General features: G+C 52.0%; 1 protein-coding gene across 1 annotated transcript in view; it reads left to right on the top strand.

The window, feature by feature from the left end:
* Positions 1-20,765, top strand: part of DPYSL5 (dihydropyrimidinase like 5) — a 60,825-nt gene that overhangs the window by 37,805 nt on the left and 2,255 nt on the right. Inside the window, exons 3-11 of the mRNA XM_008162335.3 lie at positions 7,816-7,974; positions 8,884-9,063; positions 9,670-9,738; positions 11,608-11,652; positions 12,134-12,209; positions 13,194-13,350; positions 15,111-15,252; positions 16,868-17,010; positions 20,271-20,478. Coding sequence (XP_008160557.1) covers positions 7,816-7,974; positions 8,884-9,063; positions 9,670-9,738; positions 11,608-11,652; positions 12,134-12,209; positions 13,194-13,350; positions 15,111-15,252; positions 16,868-17,010; positions 20,271-20,478 — 1,179 coding nt within the window. The remainder of the gene's footprint in view (positions 1-7,815; positions 7,975-8,883; positions 9,064-9,669; positions 9,739-11,607; positions 11,653-12,133; positions 12,210-13,193; positions 13,351-15,110; positions 15,253-16,867; positions 17,011-20,270; positions 20,479-20,765) is intronic.

Below are 20,765 nucleotides of genomic sequence, written 5' to 3' on the forward strand. Positions count from 1 at the left end.
TCTACCCTGCCTCCACTCCGCCCTTGTCGCCCATCCCGCCTTCTCCTCCAGCCCGCCTGCGTTTCCCTTCGCCCCCGGCCCCGCCTCCACTCCTCCCTTCTCCTCCCCCCTGGCTTGCTTGCTTCTTCGAAGCTTTACTCCCTTCTGCAGCTCTTGGCTTCTTTCGACACTGTCTTGATATGCAAATTAGCCGCCATCTTTGTTGTGGTAATTTGCATACTCGTCCTGATTGGTTGGTGGGCGTGGCTTGGCTGGTGGGCATGGCTTAGGTGTAGCGAAGGTGCGGTCAATTTGCATATTTGTCTATTATTAGATTAGATGTTATCATAGTATTATAAATCACTACGATTTCTTGGGCTCCTACTATGTGCAAGCACTGTGTGAGGGGATTTCCACGCATTATCTTCTTTAATTCTCACAGTAATCCCATGAGGGATGTATTATTATCCCACTTTACAAGTCAGGAAATGAAGATTAAACAGCTTGCCCAAGGTCTTATAGCCAGTAAGTGACGGAGCTGGGATTTAAACCTAAATCTGCTTTCCTTAAAGTATAATTCTCGTCACTGTACTATTTTTGCCTTTAAATATATAATGTGCCTTTAAATGACAGGGAGAGTAAGTGTGGTAAAATGTCCCTTTCCCAAAGTGCATTGTGGATTGAATGTTGCCTGTTTCCTCTGTAGAAAGTTCAGAGTGAAGTGTGAATCTTGGGAACGGGTGCTTAGAGTGAGAGCATTGCGAGGTCAGGACTGTGTCCTCGATGATGTAGCAGAGGCTGTGCACCCTAGGAGAGGACAGTGAAAGGAAGTTTAGGGGTGCAGTGAATGGCAAATGTACAACCTGGAGAAAACCAGCCAGCTGCAGGATGAGCTCAACGGGCTGACATTATGGGTCCAGAAAACGCTGGAGAGCTGTATGTAGCAAGACAGACAGAAAGGATGGCCCGGGGAACTGATCACGCAGATGCCCTGGAGAAAAGCTTGGGGGTCGGTGGGGGTTCAGTGTGTTTGTTTGTTTGTGGTTTTCAAAGAAAATGGGTATGTGATGGAAGGTGTTGGGGAGACTCCAGCAGAGGATGAGGTGGGGGTCTGCATTGAAGCAGCCTGGAAGGGAATTATGAGAGAGAGGGTCGGCGTCCTGAGCCCCCAGGGTGAGCGGGCTGAATTTGTAGTGAAGCCCAGTGTCAGCCTGCTAAGAGCCCGGTCTCCCTAGATCAGGCCAGTGTAGCTGATACAAATGTGGGACTCCTTGTTAAAAAATTATTATTGAGAATTTGAAGATGGCAACAGCAGAGCGCTAAACTAAGCATGGAGCCCTTCAACTAGTAGGTGCAAGGGCCCATGGGACTGCACAGGCCACACGCCCATGAGGCTGGCCCTGCCGGTGGGCTTGTGTTTCAGGATGGGGTGGGCCAGTTGGGGGTGGGAGGGCTGTTTACTGAGTCCAGGCGTGGTTCTAAGTACATACATGCATCTTCTCACTTGCTGAAGTGTTCAAGTCCTTCTTTGGGGGGAGTTTTTCATATCCCAAGGTCTGGTGGTACTTAAAAGCTGGCTTTCCTAAAAAAAATAAATAAAATCTTTTTAATTAAAAAAAAAAAAGAGCTGGCTTTCCAGAGGGTCAGTAAGCAGCTGACAGATCCCTGAAGGTGAAGAGCAAGAGAGAAACCACTGAGCTGCTGTTTTCTTCTCTCTCGTACTTTGAGCGTGTGAGTGAGTAAAAGATGGACGCTAACTTTAATTTAAAAAGAAAGGAAAGTGGTTCAGCAATTCCAGGGGAAGCAGATCCATCTGAACAAATGATGGCTTCCCCAGCCGCATTCCAGAGGCAGAAAGGTTAGCACTGCACTCAGTTTGCAAAGCGCATCCACGTATCTGTCCGTCTAGTCTCCGTGCCCTCGTGTACCCGTTAGAGACTGAGTCGCCCTTAATCTACACATCTAGATGGTAGCAGATCCTGCTGTCCTAATTCCAATCACACCCCCTTCCCAAAACACACCCCTTTTCCGTGCGCAGGTATGAAAAGGTCGGATAATCCGAGATGTGCACGTGTCACGGAGCTGCTGTGCTCCAGGAAGTCCCGCCCCATCCCCAATGAAAAGCCCCCAGGATTAGCTCTGGCCCGAATGCCCTCTCAGCAACAGAACACGAAGTTTGTGCCTTGACCTATTGGTTCTTGGCCTCGGAGCAAGAGAACTTTTCTTTCAGGGAGAATGGGGTGGAGTGGGATAGAGAGAAAAACCATTGCTACTGGGAACTCGGCAAACAGCGAGAGCTGCAGCAGTGTGTAAGCTGGTAAGACAGCGACTCTCCGAAGATCTGTGTCCTGGCAAAGCCAGGAAGGGTCAGTACGTTGTTTCCTCCAATACCGCGATCTTGGCAAATAAGTCATATCGGAAAACTCTTTCCAGCTTGCCAAGCAGGTCCCTGTCCGTGTGGAGACTCCGTGTGTCCCGCCGTGGTCTGGTAACTCCCAGAGCATAAAGATCGAACTTGTAGCAGGTTCAGGCTGCCTTCAGCACAAGTTCCTGCCAAGTGTGAGCTGGAAACTGTGTTATAAAACGGATTTGCCTGTAAGTGTACCCAGTTTTCTTAGGGAGCAAACGGGGGGGCAATGTTACTGGGCATCAAATAAATCCTGATTTAGTCAGCAGTACATCGTAAATGTCAAAAACAAAATGATGGGAACCCTTTGAAATAGTAAAATTGTGTTTCCTGCCAGATGTGTGATGGTGCTGTGTCTATTGGTTAAAGTAATGTCCTAATGTCCATATGAACTTAATAGTGAGAAATGTGAAGTCCCCCAGACACAATGGCTGGACAGCAGTTTATGTAAATGAACAGTAACGCCTTGGGTTGGTAGATGGGCACTTCTGGTCAGCCACCAGGCTCCAGGAGGCTCCAGTGAGTTAGTTACCTGTTCCCTGGCCGTGACTGGAGTAATCAGAGATGTTCACTGTCACGAAGCTGCTATTCCACTTCCTGGCAACATACCCTGAATCCAGGGACCACTCAAGTGTACTTGAGGATGCTCCAGCCACGTGTGGAGCAGCAAATGTCAAGAACTCAGAAATGAGTACATACCTGGAGGGGTGCTCATACAATGAATTAAAATGAACGAAATAAATCTACATAAATAAATTCTTAATGGTGTTGAATTTAAAAAGCAAGTTGCAAATGGATACGGGCAATACGATATTATTTGTATACTAGAGGCCCAGTGCACGAAAATTCGTGCACTGCGGGGGGGGGGGGGGTCCCTCAGCCTGGCCTGCACCCTCTCACAACCCGGGATCCCTCAGGTAGGGTCCTTAGGCCTGGCCTGAGATCAGGGCTTATTGGGGCTTTCCTTCCCCGGGCTGCAGGCAGCTGGCCCAACCCCTGCCGCTGCCACTGCTTGCCATCTGTGCAGCACTGCCCCCCCCTCCCCTGCCACCGGTGGCCTCCCTCTGTAGGTGACAGGCTGGGGTGCAATGGCTTGGCTGGCCTGGGCCTCCCTCTTTCTTTGCTGGGGGGCGAGGCTAGCCCTGCAAGGGGCCGTCTGCCTACCTGATCACCCTTAACTGCTCGCCTACCTACCTGATCACCCCTAACCGCTGGTCTGCCTACCTGATCACCCCTAACCGCTAGTCTGCCTACCTGATCACCCCTAACCACTCTGCCTGCCCACCTGATCACCCCTAACCACTGGTCTACCTACCTGATCACCCCTAACCACTGGTTTGCCTACCTGATCACCCCTAACCGCTGGCCTGCCTGCCTGATCACCCCTAACCACTGGTCTGCCTACCTGATCACCCCTAACACCTCTGCCTGCCTGCCTTATTGCCCCTTACCACTTGCTTGGGGGCTGGGCCAGCACTGACTTCTGATTGGTCAGCCTCCAGTCATTACTGGTCGTTACGACCCAGGGTTTTTATATATTAGGATATTTGTATATATTTTAAAATTTATAAAACAAATATAAAAGCATAAAATTTTAAAGCGTAAAAACATGATGGTGAAATTTTTATCAGCCTCGGGGGAGAGGCATGGGAGTAGGATGGAGGGCTTCAGTTATATTGGGAATATTTTATTTCACTTTTTTATAAAAAAGTATCTAAGGTAAATACAGCAAAAATGTTATTTCATTTTAAATAAAATATTTAAAACACATAAGTATGGTTAACTAAATTTTAAATAGTTTTAGCTTCCTCTAAATTTATTTTAAAATATCCTATATAATAAAAGCCTAATATGCTAAGTGTCCGACCGTTTGTTCGACTGGTCACTATGACGTGCACTGACTACCAGGGGGCAGACGCTCTGACCAGTAGGTTAGCTTGCTGCTGGAGTCTGGCTGATCGGGACTGAGCAAGACGGGCCAGACATGCCCTGGATGAATCCGTGCACCTGCCAGTTTCTGCCCGATCTCCACAGGCCAGGCCAAGAGACCCCCACCGGTGCACTAATCTGTGCACCAGGCCTCTAGTATATTATAAAAGTAATGTATCCTATTAAATAAAATTCAGAAAATTAGAAAAAAATTCATTACTCAGAATCTTATCACCCAAAATGGTCATGGTTAATCTTTTGGTGTATTTCCTTCCATTTTTTTCCTTTGTTTAGCATAGTTCTAAGCATCTTGGATGCACACTGAATTCTGCCTTTTTCACTCATTATGACATCCTCCTTTTCCCACGCGATGACTTGGCCTCCGTGAGCATCGCTTCTGTTGACGCCCCTTGAAGCGCCACCGCTTGCTTAACCAACACCCTTTCTGCATAAAAACAGTTGTGAACATGCAGCAGTCATATGTTCCTAAACATAATCCTTTCGAAAGCCCGAGGAGCAGGACTGGGTGGTGCTCGGCTGTGGGCTTCTGCACGGCCGTTCTGTGGGGGATGACAGTAAAAGAGTCTGTCACATCTGTGATATCACATTCCCGAGGAGACTGAGCTTGTCAGCATCAGCCCGGGGGTAGGAACTGGGCATCTTTCAAGAGCCAGCTCTGTGTCTCTTGCCTGAGAGGAAACAAGTGCTCCAACCTGCAGCTGGGGCAGTATTTGCTGATTCCGTTAAACTCTTATTTTGAGGCCAGGGTACCATTTAGCAGGAATAATTATTGCAATGTTTATGTGTGCCCTCCCAGCTTGTAGATCCTCTCCAGGCCCCTGAGAATGAGGTGCAGAGCAGGCACACAGGTGCCCTGGGTTACCACAGTAAGCGGGAAAGTCAGGCCCACCACTGGATGCTCCCACCTCCTTCCAGAACCTTTCAGTGATCATCCTTAGACCCCGGCAAGAGGGGCCCTGTCTGTCCAGAGCCCACTATCCCACCTCTAGACCACAGCCTGAGTCTCTCCTCCTGGGGGCCAGACCACCAGCATGTGCACGTCGAGGGCCGAGGGCCTGGTTTGCAGTGGGTGAGCAGAGCTGAGACCTGTGGGCTGCAGGATGAATCATGTATGGGCCAGGGCGTGTGGGCTGGGGCAAGCACAGAGGCCAACGTCCCCTGCAGCGTAGCTCAGAAATGCAAGGTCTCCGAGACTTCTAAAAGCAGGCCTGGCCTTCTTGGTCATTATGACAATAAGCTTGTCCGAGTAGGAGGATGTGCCGTATTCTGTGTGCCAGTTGTTGGCTAGATCTGTCACTTAGATTTGGTACGCGGACCTCCTTTTCCACTCTTGCTCCAGTACCCACAGATTTAAGAACATTCTTATCACACTCCCTTCCCAGGTTCCCTTTTTTCTACCCAAGGCCACCATCATACTGGGATGCGGGGGGGGGGGGGGGTGAGGCGGGGGCGGTGCAGGGCGCGGAGCAAAGAAAGCAATCTGGAACCACAGAAAATGAAACAATGCATCAGACACCTCCATGTCCATGTGTAAAAGCAAGAAATGCATCTCAGGGGGAAATACACAGAGTACAGCCAGCCACCTGCTACGAGGATGAATCAGCCTGGCACAATCCAGCAAATGAGAAAGAGAAGCCAGCGAGCAGCGCCGCAATCTGCTGCTCTGCCTTCTCCCCGCTTCCCGCCGCCCCCATCACCGGTCCTCCCTGTGGGCCGCTGAACTGCGCCCTCTGTCGGCCACTTTAAGCCATGCATGAAGTCAGACCCCTGAGTTTCCCATGGCAACCCACCCACCAGAATCTGCATGGAAAATCAATGTTGCAAGAATTCTCATTTTAATTGTTGTTTGGCCATTGAACTAATTTTTTTTGGGGGGGGGATCCTTATTCCCCAGCGATATTTCTGATTTGTGATCAAAGATTGAACTGAATAGGGAAGCATGAATCATTAAGACTATTTCCTTGTGCTGCCTTTTCCCCTACAGAAGACAAACAGCTATTCTGAATGATTACACACACACATTAGGTAGGACAAGACTTTACAAGTCCATTTTATTTATTTTATTTTTTAAAGCAGTCCTTTTTTAAAATATATATATATTTCTTTATTGATTTCAGAGAGAGATAGAAACATCAATGATGAATCATTGATCGGCTGCCTCCTGCACGCCCCCCACTGGGGATCGAGCCCGCAACCCAGGCATGTGCCCTTGGCCGGAATCGAACCTGGGACCCTTCAGTCTGCAGGCCGATGCTCTATCCACTGAGCCAAACCAGCTAGGGCGACAAGTCTATTTTATAAGTGAGGTTTCCGTTGACTCTCACAGCTATCCGGGAAGGAAGCTACCCCCCGCATGTAGGAAAAGAATCCGCACCTTAGAGAGGTTAAGTAACCTGAGGTTGTCCAGCTGGGAGGTGGCAGAGTGGGGGCCGGAACTTGGGTCTGACTCCAAATCACTGTAAGGACCCAAAGAGAGGGACTTTTTACCCACCAGAAAAAAGAGAGTCACCTAATATCATCAGAGTCCTCACAAAATCTCTCATAAGATCCTGTCTCAATTATTTTAATTTTAATAAAGTTTTGTTTGAGAACAGCACATTAGCCTGGAACAGACTTTGGTCGGTACTGGTTTCGGAAGCTCGTGGAACTCGCCGGACCAAATTTGGTTTTTTAGAAAGGTGTGTTGGGGGAGGAGGGGTGGGGAATGGGGGGATCTTTAATACAGGTTTAGTCATTATTCCTGGAACTATGCTTTGTGATTGCAAGTGAGGATTTTTAAGATTTCTTTTTCAAGTGGTATGTTGTGGAGATTATGAACAGGACAAATTTTCACTGATAATTTATACAGGGACCTAAGAAGTGCTCTATCTCAAACAGAGAGAGGGGAATGAAGTTCACGTGCGTGGAAAACTGAAGACAAAGGCCCCGATGTTGAAGAAGCGTGTGAAAACTTTGAATAGAAACGTGAGAGAGTAAAACGAAACGATATACCCAAACTAACCTTTTATTTATTAGGGTTTAAATATGTATGTACAACTACATTAATAAATAGTATAAACATTTGATCATCATTTGTATTATATCATATCATATATTATCTATCGATATTTGGTTGTGTCCTCTGTATATTCAAGTTGGCCAAAAAATTGTGTGACGGGGTCTTCTCATTGGGAAACCGGGGTTGGCCGAGGCTGGGGTAACACACTAAGTGGCTTTTCCAAAGCTCGGAGCTGCAACCCAGGATGAGGAAGAAGCAGGGTTGTGTGCTGGATCCACGGTAAAGATGGTCACACACTGGCCCCTGTGCCTTCAGGCAGCTCACAGCTTCCCAGACATCGCTGCATCCGGGCCTCACCGCCTCTTGGGAGGTAGGGTCTGTGGGTGTCCTGGATGCCCACCCGAGGACCCCGTGCCTCCCCAGGTCAGAGACGTGGGTGCGGGAAGAGACGTGACGAGACTGCTTTTTCCATCTTCCTCAGGCAGCGCTGGTTGGAGGGACCACCATGATCATCGGCCACGTCCTGCCTGACAAGGAGACCTCCCTGGTGGAAGCCTATGAGAAGTGCCGGGGGCTGGCCGACCCCAAGGTCTGCTGTGACTACGCCCTCCACGTGGGCATCACCTGGTGGGCACCCAAGGTAACAGGGGGATCCCAAAAGAAGAGAAAAGGCTCTTTTAGGCAGAGGGGCCACTTGGTGGGAGGCAGCTGGGGTGTGGAACTCGCCCGCAGGTGTGGGACACCCCTCCCACCACTGTCGTAACTGCCCCAAATGCCAGAAGCTTCCTCCGTCGCCTCTCCAGCGTCAGCCTGGAACAAAGGGCACAGTCAGTTCTCAGCAACGCTGAGGTCAGAGCAGCCCTCCCAGAGGTTGTGGCGACCTCCATGCATCTAGAATTTTAAACTTGTTTTTCCAATAATCAAATTTTATTTCCAACTACAGGTTTTAAAATTAGAAAAGAAAGAAAGCCCATAATCGGGTCACCCCAACACAATCACTATTTGTTGTTTAGCTTTTTTCCTTCCAGTCTTTTTTTTTTTCATACATGCTTTTTGCATGGTAACTCTTTTGCTGAAGCGTGAGCATTGTCTGTTTGCCTGCACGATCTTCATGACCATCGATGGAGGTGGCCGCCTAACATTCTGTCAAATGAATAAAACTCAACTTGCTTTCCTCTCATCAGACCAGTGTTCCATTTTTTCCTAATATAAATAATGTTGGGCTGAATCTCCTTATTCACATAGCTTTGTACCTAAATTAGAGTTACCTTAGGGTCTCTGATTTTTAGCATTACTGTGCCTTCTTTTAACACCATTTTTGGGTTAAGGGGACTAGGCCATAGAGTAAAAGTTATTAGTGTGTTTACCAATAAGGCTGATTTGAAGTCAGAAACACAGAACAGCCTATGTGGTAGGAGAAACACGCCTAGGAGGTAACAATATAGTCTCTATATTTGTGTCATGCTTGACAATATTCAAAGCACATCAGCCAGGCAGCCTCTTGGGCATCTGTGCTCACGTGGCATTGCCTTTGCATTTTGCTCTCCAGGTGAAAGCAGAAATGGAGACCCTGGTGAGAGAGAAGGGGGTCAACTCGTTCCAGATGTTCATGACCTACAAGGACTTGTATATGCTTCGGGACAGTGAGCTGTACCAAGTGCTGCACGCTTGCAGAGACATCGGGGCGATCGCCCGCGTCCATGCTGAAAACGGGGAGCTCGTGGCCGAGGCAAGGCGGTAGCACGTGGCGGGGGGGGGCCAGGGCGCCAGTCCTCAGGTTGATTCCTGACCACCCACCTCTGTCCCACAAGGTTCAGATGAAACAAGGCGTAGAAGAAAGTGTGAGATGGTAACACCCCTGACGACAAATCTTTGTCAGAAAATTCAAACGTTCCTACTGTCTGTGAAAAAAACAAATCTCTCTTTATAGTCCAGAGGGGTTTCTGAGTCTTAAACGATGTCTCCATTCTCACACTATGTTAAAATTCCAGTGTAGCAACGGAATCGGGAGCAGCGCTAAGAAATATTTTGATGAGCTTTCCGGCAGGGAAATTCTGGCGTTCAGATCAGCAGTGCTTGCCTCTGGTGTCCCAGGCTTGTCCTCTGGTATTTTTAAGAGGAAAAGATATTTCCAATTATTGCGAAGTGGGACTGCGGAGAGCCTCCTGAAGAGGAGGCCTGCTCTGCACTCTGCAGAAGGTGGATTTACAGACGTGGGGAGGGGAGCAGGCCTATCTGAGCGGCTGTGTCTGGCGTCGTGCACTGTCCCTTGGGCCCAGTATTTTTTTGGTGTCGCCATGATTCTCTCAATGTTCCTTCTTTCGCTCTTTTTCAGGGTGCTAAGGAGGCGCTAGATTTGGGGATCACGGGCCCGGAAGGAATTGAGATCAGCCGTCCAGAAGAGGTGAGGAAGACGCCTGCGTGCCCTTTGTCAAGGTCTGCCCTGAGATTCGCAGCCACCAGTAAACGTGAGCTGCGCTGCCGCACTTTCTCCGGGGGCGAAGTGCCACGGGGAAGCGTCTCCGGGAGCCGCTTCCCCCGGGCTGAGGCCGGCTTGGCCTCCTTTGGTTCTGATCTCAAGGATCCGAGGGAGACAATGTGAGCACCGGGGGTTGCTTGAGCCAAAACTGAGTCGGGAGAGAAGAGACAGACAGGAAAGGTGTGTTTCTTTGGGTGTTAGAAGAAATTTCAGACTAGACGGTGGTGACTCAGCATTTGGGATGAGATCCCTCTGAGCATGTGAGGAAAACTTTGGACCCTTCCCACCGAAGCGCGAGGTCCATGCTCTTTCCCCCTCGTTACCTCGCTGCTCGCTGAGATGCTAATTAAGAGCCCTGCTCTTCTGCCCTCTGCTTTTGCCCTTGTATAGTTTTGCAGGACGTCAATACAAATCCCCCAGGGTCCCCGGATAAAGAATTCTGCTCTAGAGGGACCACATTAGACAGATAATGCCTTCTTGCCCTATGACCCTGTTCAGACATCCCTGACCATTTGTGAGGGGAAAGCTGTTTTCCATTTCTTCAAAGCCTTAAGTGCAGAGTGGCGGTTGGATGTCCATGAGGGATCGATGGGGAGGCCTTGAGGGATGAGGCTCTGGAGGCAGAGTGTGATGGTCCTTCCATCAGACAGGAACAAAGTCAGCCCTAGTGGGTCAGCTTGGGGGAGGGGTCCCACCTTACTCCTCCCCTGGGTCTGTCCCTGTCTGTCCGAGTCCTTGAATATAGCTCCTGTTTTGACACTTAAGAATCGGTCAAGAAAGATGCACCAGACTCAGCCAAGTAAGCGCTGTGCCTGTGAGAACGGGGGCCGGGTGGGGGGCACAGGAGTGGACTTGGTTGAGTTACGCGAGGGGAAGGGCAAAGTTTTGACTGCAGTCGTAGCAATAGCAAAAATTACCATCGTCCTCGTCTGTTGGCTAAAGGAGAGGGTCCTGGGTTTACATCAAGGGCGATTTTGCTCCCCAGCAGACATTTGTCAATGTGTAGAGACTTTAAAAAAAAAAAAAAGAGTTGGTATTTTTAATGTTTTTATTGATTTTTAGAGATAGAGGAAGGGAGAAGGATAGAGAGATAGGAACATCGATGTGAGAGGAACATCATCGATCAGCTGCCTCCTGCACGAACCCTTCCTGGGGATCGAGCTCACAACCCGGGCATGTGCCCTGACCGGGAATTGAACCTGCAACCTCTTGTTTCCTGGGTTCACACTCAACTGCTGAGCCACACCAGCCGGGCTAGAGATATTTTTTATTATATCAACGGAGCGGTGGGGCGCTACGGGCATCTAGTAGGTAGAGGCAAGGGATGCTGCTAAAGAGCCTACCAACCCCGGACAGCTCCCCACCACAAAGACTTCTCCAGCCCAAAATGTCAATGGTACGGACGTTCAGAAACGCTGATCTAGGCTAATTTCCAGCTTGAAATCGATCCATATCACTCCTTTGCTACAGCGCTGAGGTGGCTGTGGAGAGAATACGCCAGAAAACAGGGAGAGATGCAACTCCAGGCTTTCGTTTGCTTTTGTTTCATGGCCTTTTCATTAAGCCCCACGTAGCATCCCCCAAGGATGCGCCCACCAAGTCCTAGGATTCTCTCGGGGTGAGCAGAGGTGGCTGGAGCCCGGTGCCCCTGCCCAGGGCTTGCCCCCAGGCCAGCCTGTGGGTGCGGCTGCCCCCCTGGCTCTGTGTCAGGCACGCCAGCACGCCCGCTAGGAGGTGGGCTTGCTTGGGAGAGAGGGTGAAGCTTGTTTTCTTCCTGCCCTTCGTTCCTAACAGCTGGAAGCTGAAGCCACTCACCGAGTCATCACCATTGCAAACAGGGTAAGAGACCCCCCACCCGCCCCAAGTCCATTCTCAACTCTGGGATCAGAAACCAGCCTGGGCAGTGGAGCGCTGTTCTGTCCTGGGGACCAGCATCATGCCTGGCTCACAGGACCCCAGCACTGAGTGGACATGGTCATTCCTACAGACCCTTGCTCTAAGTTATAAGGAGCCTTTTGTCCGTTGGTAGAAAATGTGAGGTTCAGCTCTCGACATCTTGCCCCACGTTCCCCTGCTGGGCTCTGGCTCAGGGTGCTGCCTGCCCCTCTCTGCATCATGCGTTTCCCCTGCAGCTTGCCTCCTGGCTGCCAGGCCTGCGTTCCCAGCGTCAGACCAGCAGCACCCAAGGGTGGGGCTGAGCGAGCAGGGGGAGGGGCCGGGCCCAGGGTTTGATTTGGCCGAGGTGATGTCGGGGGGTGATGTTGGTACTTGTTAGGTTTATGGGGTTGATGCTATCCTTCCACCATGTTTCCATGTTTAGACTCACTGTCCAATCTACCTGGTCAACGTGTCCAGCATCTCGGCCGGTGATGTTATCGCCGCTGCTAAGATGCAAGGTGAGTCCTTGAGCTGGGATGGACAGAGCTCGTGTGGTAGGATTGGCGCCAGAGGGGGCCCGCCGGGTCCATGCACACCGGGGCCCCCCCGGCTTCTGAGGCCCGGCCTGCGCCTGCCCTTCCTCTTCTCCAGCTGTCTTCCCCAGCAGCACCCCGCGCTCGCCTCGGCTCGGTCCTTTAGAACCACAGTTCCTCTGCACATCTGTATGCGTAACAGCTCTACAGAGGTACCTGTCGCCTCTCTGGGTCGGGCAAACATTTTCAAGTTTTCAGTTGACTCGTTAATTGGCATCTTTTTGGCTTCTTGGATTTTATTAGTGGTTGCCTTGGTAACCAACATGCAATCCTGGACCAGTTCCAATGGGCATTTCAGGGGATGCCTGGGATGTCCTTAGAGAAGTAACAGTGTGCGGGCCCAACTTCCCCTGTAGCCACCTGGAACCTGTGCATGAGCCCTGGGCACCTGTTGTGACTCCTGTTGCTAAGCAACTGGCAATACCTGAAGACGCTGTACTTGCTTACAGTGCCAGCCAGGCTCAGGGTGCCAGCGAGGTCCTGGAAACGGCGTATAAATCAGGAACAAGGGCTTCTAGCCTTCCCACTGCTCTGCCTCTTGACGACCCACCTCCATCTCCCTGCCCTCTAGCCCCGGCTGTGGACCCCACACCCAGCGATCCCCTCAAGGTGCTCGCGGCACCTGCCTGCTCAGAAAAGTCTGGACTGCCCCTTAGCGTGGCGTTCACAGCCATCAGTGCTGCCCCGCCCCGGTGACTCTGCCTCCTGTTCCCCTTGCCCGCAGCCAGCGTGGGGATGGGGAGCGCTCTGGCCTTGAACCCAGCTGTGCTCTCGAATATCGAGTGGGCTTAGGCAAGTCCCTTCCTCTCTGACTTCACCTCCATCACCTGTCAAATGAGAGGCCCAGACGAACGATCCCTCGGGTTCACTGGCTTCCTCGTTATGGCTCGACCCTTCTCCTTCTTCCAGGGAGGGTGGTGCTGGCCGAGACCACCACTGCGCATGCCACGCTGACAGGCCTGCACTACTACCACCAGGACTGGTCCCATGCTGCCGCCTACGTCACAGTGCCTCCCCTGAGACTGGACACCAACACCTCAACCTACCTCATGAGCCTGCTGGCCAAGTAAGACCTGTTAGCAGGACCATCGCAGCCCCATATCCTGTCCTTGGCTCAGGGCCATTCCAGGGATCTGTAGGCCCTTAAGGTGATGGCGTAGTGGCCCCAAGTCTGACCTTGTTTGATTTCATTGTGCCCAAAGGATGGTTTTGCTTTTGTGACCTTCTCCAGAGCTAAGCCATCTATCTCCCTGTGGATTTGGCCGAGGGTCTCAGTCATGTGGCGAGAGCTGTGACCGATGAGCCCCCCAGGCCCCAGAGGAGAAAGCCCTCTATGCACCTGACCCGGAACGGCTGAGAGCCTTAAGCACATGCCCCTTCACCAGGGAAATAACTTTTCTCTGCTCCCAGAATCCCCTTCTTTTCTCTTTTTTTTTTTTTATATAATTTTATTGATTTTTTACAGAGAGGAAGGGAGAGGGATAGAGAGTTAGAAACATCGATCAGCTGCCTCCTGCACACCCCCTACTGGGGATGTTCCCACAACCAAGGTACATGCTCTTGACTGGAATCGAACCTGGGACCCTTGAGTCCACAGGCCGACACTCTATGCACTGAGCCAAACCGGTCAGGGCCAGAATCCCCTTCTTAAGCGGGCATCTTAGAGGGTCCGCATGCACAAAGCTGTGGTGTCTTCCACAAGTAAAATCAGGCTCTCGGGTCCCCAGTGTGTGGTCCCAGCAGTTGCCCCCCTCTCCCACGTGAAACCCATGCTCCATTCAGGCCCTTCCCTGCCCTCCTAGGACCGTGGTTGGCAAACTGCGGCTCAAGAGCCACATGCGGCTCTTTGGCCCCTTGGGTGTGGCTCTTCCACAAAATACCACGGCCTGGGCGAGTCTATTTTGAAGAAGTGGCGTTAGAAGAAGTTTAAGTTTAAAAAATTTGGCTCTCAAAAGAAATTTCAATCGTTGTACTGTTGATATTTGGCTCTGTTGACTAATGAGTTTGCCGACCACTGTCCTAGGATGTTTCCCCTGAGGTTGCCCTGGCCTGGGTGACGTAGGCATTCTGTCTCCTCTGCCCTTCACCATCTCTGAGGCCTACAGAGATCTCTGAACAAAGGCCAGCTATCTGCCTCTTCTAGGCAGGGAGTTTGCCACCATATGTATTCTCTCGCTGTCGTCTCTGCCCCGAGGTCTCAGCTGGCTCAGGAGGTGGATGGTCATGGATGGCAGTGACAGTGAACCAATTGACTTGCATGCCATTGCTGGCTTATTAAGACAAACTGATCTTCTGTCTTGTCCCTCCTTTCCCCTCTGGGCCGTCAGAGCCCCCACATCCAGGGAAGGCTATGGCTTTGAGTCCTTTGTGAGGCTGAATGTTGAACTTGTGTGCTTTACCAAGCACATGCTTGTGGCCAGCAGGGACTGGTGTGGGGTGAGGAAGGAGCTGAGAGGGGGTTTGCATATGGTTCCATGGTAGTCAAACTATCTCCACCCTCTACTTTAGCTAAACTCTTACGTTTAATTTTTCTCTTCCCACTATCTTAACTCTTAAAAGTCAACATCCCGAAGACCCTCGATGTCTCCCGTGACCATGATGGTCTGCCACACGCAGCACCTATCTATTCCCATTCTGCAGATGAGTAAACTGAGGTTCTCACAGTTCAAGTAACTCGTTAGAGGTCAGACACCTACTAAATAGCAGAGCTGAGATTGAAAGCAGCTTTGCCTGGTTCTCAAGCGAAGACCTTTTCCTGTACCTGTCACCACCCTCCGGGACCCTGGCCTGCTTCCCTTCACTGGTCACGTCTTTCTCTCCACCCAGTGACACTCTGAACATCGTGGCGTCAGACCACCGGCCTTTCACCACGAAGCAGAAGGCCATGGGCAAGGAGGACTTCACCAAGATCCCGCATGGAGTGAGCGGCGTGCAGGACCGCATGAGCGTCATCTGGGAGAGAGGCGTGGTATGTTCTTGGGGGGCCCTTCCCCGCTCTGGTCTAAGTGGGAGTTTCACCCTGAGGAGGGCCGGATCAACCACAGCTCCTTGTTCCACTCAAAAACAGAACCAAAAATATCTTTTTTTTCCCCCCCTGATCAGAAAGGTAATACGGCCTAGTATAGAAATTAGAAAAATACAGAAGAGTATTAGAAAAAAATTTTTCCCATAATTCTACACCGAGAAATTAAACTTAATATTATAGTATGTTTCCTCCTAGTTCTATGGTGTACTGTACGTTATTTTAATAACTGGATTCATTCCTTGTTTTTCATAGACCGTATCTTGAGTGGCTTCCCATATCAGGAAAAGTTCTTTAAAAACATCTTTTTTCATGGCTAAATGTTTTCTCCCGTGGAAGTACCCTACTTCAGTTCTTCCTTTCCCGATGTTTGAAACTTCCGGCTGTTTCAGGTTCTAGCACTTAGAAACGAGGCTGCGGGAACCTCTGTTCGTGAGTGTGTGTCAGCCTTTCTAGTTAATCCCTAGAAGAGGATGTCTGGGCCAAGGGAAGTGAGCCTGTTAAGGCTCTTGATATATTTTGTTCGGTTACTTTTCAACCAAGACAGGGGCTGGGACTTGTGAGAACACCGCCCACCAGGTCTGCCCGTGGAGAATGTGTGTTACTGGTCTGGCCCTCTCACAGGCCAGATGCAGGAGGGTCAGAGCCCAAGGAGGTCTGGCGTCCTCGAGACTAAGCATCAGCCCAGACGGCATGGCTCAGTGGTTGAGCATCGACCTAGGAACCAGGAGGTCACGGTTCGATTCCCGGTCAGGGCACGTGCCCGGGTTGCAGGCTCGATCCCCAGTAGGGGGCATGCAGGAGGCAGCCGATCAATGATTCTCTCTCATCATTGATGTTTCTATCTCTCTCTATCTCTCCCTTCCTCTCTGAAATCAATAAAAATATATATAAGCCTAATCAATGGACACAGACAACAGGGGGGTAAGGGCATGAATGGGAGGGTGGGGAGTAATGGGGGAATAAGGACACATATGTAATACCTTAATCAATAAAGAAATTTTTTTTAAAAATAATAAATAAATATATATAGAGATAGATAGATAGATAGATAGATAGATATAGATATAGATATAGATATATTAAAAAAAAAAAAAAAGACTAAGCATCCGCTCAGGAAGGACCCAGGCAGTGGCTCGGGAATCTTCTCTGAAGAGAGTCCACGGTGCTGTCTTGGGTGGGTGGGTGGGTGGGTGGGTGGGGTAAGAAGATGCCTTTCCAGAGCCCAGAATGCATGACCCTCTGTGATGAGGGCGGCTCCTGACTCCTCCCTGGTGGGCACCCGAGCAGAGCTGGGTTCACCATCGGGGGGTAGATTTCCACCAGGGAGGCGGCCGTTTGGAACAAGGGCCCGCTCACTGCTGCTGGGTGAAGGAGAAAGACGTGAGCGAGTGCCTGGAACCAAGCCGCGCAGGTTGGTCACATGAAACGGTGCCCGTGGTGCTGTCCGCCTCCGCACCATGGTTCTGACCGACTGGAAGGCCACGGGCCAGAGCCAGGGGTGCCTAGGGGCTGGAGGCGCCCCCGGGCCTGGTCGACTTGACATTCTGCCGTGTTTCAGGTCGGAGGAAAGATGGATGAGAACCGCTTTGTGGCCGTCACCAGCTCCAATGCGGCGAAGATCCTCAACCTGTATCCCCGCAAGGGCCGCATCATCCCGGGAGCCGACGCCGACGTGGTGGTGTGGGACCCCGAAGCCACAAAGTAAACCTCTGCCGGTCTCCGGGGCTGGGGCTGGGGCTGGGGCTGGGGTGTAAGGAGCTTGTGTCACAGAATCCCAAAAGCACAGCCTCTCTGCACTCCTTCTAGCAGAGAGGAGTGTGCCCTGAGGCGTGTTCAACCTAATGACTAGTTTCTGGCCTCCCCGAGTCCGGCCCGGGGGACACGGCAGTGACCAGCTCCGCCTGCACAGCGCTTGACAGTGTTTCAAAGCGGCTGCCCATCCATTGTCTCATTGGATTGGGCTCGCAGCCCCGAGAAGCACTCAAGCCTGGGGTTCTTATTTCCTTTCCCTAAGGCCAGAGAGCAGAGGGATCCCCGCATCATGTAGCTAGTACGTGGCCGAACCGGACAGACGGCCTAGCACTCCGTCCCCGCCTCCTCCATCCTCTGCTCCTCTCACTGCGGGCGGTTCCTGGAGCGCCCCGCGCTGGCACCCGCGGCGTCAGTGAGCGCGTGTTGAATGCGTGAATGAAGCGTGTCGGGAGTGATCAGCAGGATGTAGGGCATCATTTTCACTTGAAGATGTGGGCAGATGGGAATCGTGTTTTTAATATTAAATTTCATTCAGTCACCAAATACAGGGGTGGCAAAAGTAGGTTAATACTAATAAGCAAGGCAATGATTAATTAATTAATAATAGAACTCTGTGTTTAGCGTGCTCACAACTGTAAGCCCACCCTGGCCCACCCCTGCATTTGTTGGGCGGGCACTTTTCTAGGCACACAAGCTGGCAGTGAGCAGGGTAGGCAGAAATGTGCGGGAAGATGAAAGTGAAAGAAAGCCCACGCCGGGCACCACCACATCCCTGTGCCACGGTCCCCACACTGCCCTCCGTCAGGGCCCTGGAGGAGCCCTGTTCTGCATCCTGGCGCCAGGGGCTGGTCCCTGTCTCTGTGATGGGCCGGCTGTCGGTGAAAGACCCCCTAGAGGTTAGCCCAGTGTACGAGTGTGCTGGGACTGCTTTAAAACATGCCGCAGCCTGGGGGGCTGGCACGGCAGAAATCTGTCTCCTCACAGTTCTGGAGGCTAGAAGTCGGATGGAGGTGTCGGCAGGGTGGATGCATCCTGAGGCCTCTCTCCTTGGCTTGCCGATGGCCGTCTTCTCCCTCCTCCCATGGTGTTTCCTCTGGGTGTCCTCCTGGTGTCTCCATTTTCTTTTCGTATAAGGACACCGGTCAGGTTGGACTAGGGCCGTGGTCGGCAAACTGTGGCTCGCGAGCCACATGCGGCTCTTTGGCGCCTTGAGTGTGGCTCTTCCACAAAATACCACGGCCTGGGCAAGTCTATTTTGAAGAAGTGGCGTTAGAAGAAGTTTAAGTTTAAAAAATTTGGCTCTCAAAAGAAATTTCAATCGTTGTAACTGTTGATATTTGGCTCTGTTGACTAATGAGTTTGCCGACCACTGGACTAGGGTCTACCCATATGACCTCATTGTAATTAGATGTTTAAAGGCCAAATACAGTTACATTCTGAGGTACTGGGTATTAAGACTTCAACATATAAATTTGGGGAACACAATTCAGCCCATAACCACAAGCCTTTGGGGATCTTTCCTTCCCTTTGAGCACCTACCCTTCCCTCTGAGCATCACCGCTTCCCTCTGAGCTTCACCCCTTCCCTCTGAGCATCACCTCTTCCCTCTGAGCATCACCCCTTCCCTCTGAGCATCACCCCTTCCCCCTGAGCATCACCCCTTCCCTCTGAGCATCACCCCTTCCCCCTGAGCATCACCTCTTCCCACTGAGCATCACCCCTTCCCTCTGAGCATCACCCCTTCCCTCTGAGCATCACCCCTTCCCTCTGAGCATCACCCCTTCCCACTGAGCATCACCCCTTCCCACTGAGCATCACCTCTTCCCTCTGAGCATCACCCCTTCCCTCTGAGCATCACCCCTTCCCTCTGAGCATCACCCCTTCCCACTGAGCATCACCCCTTCCCTCTGAGCATCACCCCTTCCCACTGAGCATCACCCCTTCCCTCTGAGCATCACCCCTTCCCTCTGAGCATCACCCCTTCCCTCTGAGCATCACCCCTTCCCACTGAGCATCACCTCTTCCCTCTGAGCATCACCTCTTCCCCCTGAGCATCACCCCTTCCCTCTGAGCATCACCCCTTCCCTCTGAGCATCACCCCTTCCCTCTGAGCATCACCCCTTCCCTCTGAGCATCACCCCTTCCCTCTGAGCATCACCCCTTCCCCCTGAGCATCACCTCTTCCCTCTGAGCATCACCTCTTCCCCCTGAGCATCACCCCTTCCCTCTGAGCATCACCCCTTCCCTCTGAGCATCACCCCTTCCCCCTGAGCATCACCCCTTCCCTCTGAGCATCACCCCTTCCCCCTGAGCATCACCCCTTCCCTCTGAGCATCACCTCTTCCCTCTGAGCATCACCTCTTCCCCCTGAGCATCACCCCTTCCCTCTGAGCATCACCTCTTCCCCCTGAGCATCACCCCTTCCCTCTGAGCATCACCCCTTCCCCCTGAGCATCACCCCTTCCCCCTGAGCATCACCCCTTCCCTCTGAGCATCACCCCTTCCCCCTGAGCATCACCCCTTCCCTCTGAGCATCACCCCTTCCCCCTGAGCATCACCTCTTCCCTCTGAGCATAACCTCTTCCCTCTGAGCATCACCCCCTCCCTCTGAGCATCACCCCCTCCCTCTGAGCATCACCCCTTCCCTCTGAGCATCACCCCTTCCCTCTGAGCATCACCTCTTCCCACTGAGCATCACCTCTTCCCTCTGAGCATCACCCCTTCCCTCTGAGCATCACCCCTTCCCTCTGAGCATCATCCCTTCCCTCTGAGCATCACCCCTTCCCTCTGAGCATCAGCCCTTCCCTCTGAGCATCACCCCTTCCCTCTGAGCATCACCTCTTCCCACTGAGCATCACCTCTTCCCACTGAGCATCAGCCCTTCCCCCTGAGCATCACCTCTTCCCTCTGAGCATCACCCCTTCCCTCTGAGCATCACCTCTTCCACCTGAGCATCACCCCTTCCCTCTGAGCATCACCCCTGCCCTCTGAGCATCACCCCTTCCCACTGAGCATCACCCCTTCCCTCTGAGCATCACCCCTTCCCTCTGAGCATCACCCCTTCCCACTGAGCATCACCCCTTCCCTCTGAGCATCACCCCTTCCCTCTGAACATCAGCCCTTCCCTCTGAGCACCTTCCGTTCCCATTGAGCTGTGGCGTCTTTGCCTCTCCTCAGAGCTCCCTCTTCCACCACTTCTTCCCCACCAGGACCATCTCGGCCAGCACCCAGGTGCAGGGAGGAGACTTCAACCTGTACGAGAACATGCGCTGCCATGGCGTGCCGCTGGTCACCATCAGCCGGGGGCGGGTGGTGTATGAGAACGGTGTCTTCATGTGCGCGGAGGGCACCGGCAAGTTCTGCCCCCTGAGGTCCTTCCCAGACACCGTCTACAAGAAGCTGGTCCAGAGAGAAAAGGTAAGGTGAGGGTGGGGAAGAGGATGGGTGGGAGGAGGTCGAAGGCCCCTGTTGGGGCAGCTCATATGATTGTTCTAAATCTCAAAGACGTTCTCACTCTATTTCCCCGCCGCGTCCTGTCGCCGGGAGTGGTCACTTTGGGGACAGGAACAGTAGGGAGGAGGCACCTGGAACGGAGTAAATGTATCGCAAGGGTCCCCCGTGTCCCCGGAGCCGAGGGAACACTATGAGCTGCTCACGGCTGAGCCGGCCGCTGGTCCTGGGAGGATTCTTGCCGTCCTCCAGGG

The sequence above is a fragment of the Eptesicus fuscus genome, chromosome 16, assembly GCF_027574615.1.
Source record: "Eptesicus fuscus isolate TK198812 chromosome 16, DD_ASM_mEF_20220401, whole genome shotgun sequence".
In the NCBI taxonomy this organism is placed as follows: domain Eukaryota; kingdom Metazoa; phylum Chordata; class Mammalia; order Chiroptera; family Vespertilionidae; genus Eptesicus; species Eptesicus fuscus.